The sequence below is a fragment of the Pediculus humanus genome, genomic scaffold (assembly GCF_000006295.1).
Source record: "Pediculus humanus corporis 1103172107513 genomic scaffold, whole genome shotgun sequence".
Taxonomy (NCBI): Eukaryota; Metazoa; Arthropoda; class Insecta; order Psocodea; family Pediculidae; genus Pediculus; species Pediculus humanus.
Genome location: NW_002987129.1, coordinates 212,672 through 216,165, shown reverse-complemented (window position 1 = coordinate 216,165; position 3,494 = coordinate 212,672). Strand labels below are relative to the sequence as shown.

General features: G+C 22.4%; 2 protein-coding genes across 2 annotated transcripts in view; both read left to right on the top strand.

Annotated features, from left to right (window-relative positions):
• Phum_PHUM168280 (CTP synthase, putative) overlaps window positions 1-549 on the top strand; it is a gene marked incomplete at both ends in the record, with an annotated part of 3,100 nt that extends 2,551 nt beyond the window's left edge. Inside the window, 3 exons of the mRNA XM_002424959.1 lie at window positions 1-123; window positions 198-399; window positions 477-549. The exon at window positions 1-123 is cut by the window's left edge and continues 4 nt beyond it. Of these exons, the coding sequence (XP_002425004.1) occupies window positions 1-123; window positions 198-399; window positions 477-549 (398 nt within the window). The remainder of the gene's footprint in view (window positions 124-197; window positions 400-476) is intronic.
• Window positions 550-1,646: 1,097 nt separating this feature from the next.
• Window positions 1,647-2,423, top strand: Phum_PHUM168270 (uncharacterized protein; the record flags this gene model as incomplete). The annotated part of the gene is made up of 3 exons (XM_002424958.1): window positions 1,647-1,758; window positions 1,853-2,130; window positions 2,223-2,423. 3 exons carry the CDS (start codon window positions 1,647-1,649, stop codon window positions 2,421-2,423), a joined length of 591 nt encoding a protein of 196 aa, XP_002425003.1.
• Window positions 2,424-3,494: the final 1,071 nt, after the last annotated feature.

Below are 3,494 nucleotides of genomic sequence, written 5' to 3'. Positions count from 1 at the left end.
GTTATCCAGATACGACAAATCCTGTTATTATCGACATGCCCGAACACAACGCGGGTCAAATGGGGGGCACCATGCGTTTAGGAAAAAGAAAAACTGTTTTCGTCGTCGAAAATTCAATTCTTAGTAAGTATTGATTTTTTTTTTTTTTGAATATTATTATTGTATTATCTTTTTTGATTGATTTTTTTTTTTTTCAGAAAAATTATACGAAAATCGATCTTATATTGAAGAAAGACATCGTCACAGGTATGAAGTCAATATTGAATATAAAGACGATTTAGAAAAAGCTGGAATGATATTTGTGGGACAAGATGTCGATGGGCAAAGAATGCAAATTTTGGAATTGAATAATCATAATTATTACGTTGCCACTCAGTTTCATCCGGAATATCTATCCAGGTAATTTATACGATTCCCATTTGAATTATTGAAATTATTTTATTGAATTGAATTTATTCCCATTGAAATATTTTTAGGCCTTTACACCCGTCGCCGCCTTTTATGGGATTGATATTAGCTTCCATTGGTAAATTAAATTTTTCTTCTTAATTAAATTTATTTTAAACTTGACAAATATTTTATTATATAGAGAAATTTTTATAAATATTTTTAAAAATTTGATGAAATTAGATATATATATGTATAATAGCGTTATGAAATACAATATAAATGTATATATGTATATGTATATACAGAATTAGTGTATTCATACATTAATAATTGTATACTTACTTTGTTATTGTTTATTTGGAATTTTTTTTTATATGAATAAATAATATTTGCTCATATTGTTTTTATTAAAAATTTATGTTTTAATTTTTTATGTGTGTATGATGTACATTGGGGCTCCAAAAGGGGCTTTAATATTTCAATATTGTAAAACTTTGATTAGTGTGCTTGCTCTCTCTCAATTGGTTAAGAACCATAGATATATTTTAAAATAGTTTGTAAAGCCAGTAGTTACATTTTGTTCGATTGATTTTCCAATGAAAAAATTTTGTTTGTTATTGAGTAACTAATATTTAACACAAGTGATTTTATTCTCATACTAAAGTTATTATTATTGAATTTTAAATATTTTTATCGAAGGTGAAGGAATACTTTTTTAACATGTAACTCGGCGTTTGATAATTATTTTAATTTTTTTTGTAAAATTTAATATTAATTTTAAGAAAAATAAAAACTTTTTGTAAAGTTTAAAAAATTTTATTTTTGAATTAATTATTAATAAAAATTTTCGAAAATTAAATTATTTTAATAGTTTACAATTTATCGACAAACCAATTAATTAAATAATTAATAGTATCGCGTTATTATTAGTATAATATTATTTAAAAAAATTAAAAATATTCGAGTTTTAATGTAAACGATAATTGACATTTTATAAAATCAGAAATTACATTGTTTTTATACTCTATGGTTTTAAGCGTGTTTTAGAGTTCAGTAATGCCAACCGTGGTTTTCGATTTAAACCGTTTTTAAAAACAACATATTTTTACAGAATTTTTATAATTATTTACGGTTTAATTTTAATATATATATATAGTAATTTAATTTTTAGTTTTTAAAATAAAAATAAACGAACAATAAAATGAAAATCTACGAATCATCCTATTGTTAATAATCGTTTTTGATTAATATTCAAAATGTCTGTAATGTTTTGTTGTTTAAAAAATTGCTTTGACGGAATGGGATTTACAGAGCAATATGCTCTCAGAAGGGATCCAAATCCTGTTGTTTTGGATACAGCTTACATGGGTAAGTGTTTATTTTATTATTATCTGCTAAAACTTTCTTCAAAAATTTTTCTTTCCCTTTATTTTAATTGATTTAAATCATTTTTTAAAAAAAGGTCATGAAGTTGTTATTGTAAAAAATGGTTTAAGAATGTGTGGGAGTGGAGGATGTTTAGCCAGTGCTCCTTTGGTACAAAATAAGTCATATTTTGAAGTTAAACTTCAACAAGGTGGGGTTTGGGGTTGTGGTGTTGCCAGTAGATCAGCTGATGTCAATGCAGCTCCAGGTGGTCATGACAGTGAATCTTGGGTTTTGTGTTCAGATTTATGTATTAGGCATAATCAAAGTAGTATATACAAAGTTAATAATCAAATTCAAGAAGGAGATATAATTGTGAGTTATTATCACATTCAATTTTATTCTCTTCTTCCAAAAAAAAAGTGAACATTTTTTTTTTTTTTACAAACAAAGTAAAATTTTTTTAGGGAATTTGGTATGATCATCTGGAATTAAATTTTTCAATTAATGGAAAACCATTGGAATGTCCGGTTACTGGAATCAAGGGAACAGTATATCCTTGCTTATATGTTGATGATGGAGCTATTTTAGATATAATTGTTGACAACTTTTGTTACCAACCGCCAAGTGGCTTTGATAAAATAATGATAGAGCAATCGTTACTTTAAATTATTTCGATAACAAAAGGTCAATAATTATATATGTATGTCATCGTAATCTCGTTAAGTTTTAACAGTGCTTTATATTGAATATAGCTTTCTTTTAATTAATTTCATTTAAACAACAACAAAAAATTCATCTGTAATAATCACAAATCTAAAAATATTTTATACACTCTCTAACAAATCACCATTGTTACCATTTTAAAAAGACGACTACATTCCAATCACATATTAAATAATTTTATTTTGTTTTAAACTTAACTGGTAAAATATGATCTGTGTTTAATGCTAAATGGCAAATATTTATTTAATTAAAAAAAAAAATTAATGTTCTACATATAAATATCTTACGTAACAAATTATTAGCATTTATATTATTTAAAATAATTAACGAAATCATTAATTTAATAAAAAATTATCGAACAAAATAATAATTTAAATAAAAATTTAAGAAAACAAATTTATCACTATAATTATTTATTTTTTTATATATTTTGATTTAGTTTTTTATTTATTTAAAGACACACACACACACAAAAAAAAAAAAAGGAAATCACGTAAAAATCACTTTTAATCAAGCTTTATATAATAAAATCATTATTATTATATTTTTTTTATACATTTTTATATACATAGAAAAATGTGGCACATCTTTTACTCGTGTAATTTTTAGTTTTACTATATATATATATATTTAAAATAATATACGATATGAATTATTTTTAAAAATATTTCATTTATAATAAATTATGCATTAAAAACTGTTATAACTAAACTTTTTTTAGATATATATATTTTCGTATATTTAAAAAAAAAAAAAAAAAAAAGATCATTGTTTTTAATACTCATTTAAAATATAATTATAATACAAATTTTATTTAAAATAATAATAATAATAATAAATTAATTTAAAAAATTTTTTTGTTTAAAAAATAAATATGGATACCCGATAATAATAATATTTTAAATCATTTTTTTTTTTTTCTTTTCAATTCCTGGATAATTTAAAGTACAAATAAATGAAAATAATAATCCTAATGCAATTGTTAATATAACGGAAGAAGTTAAATAACTATT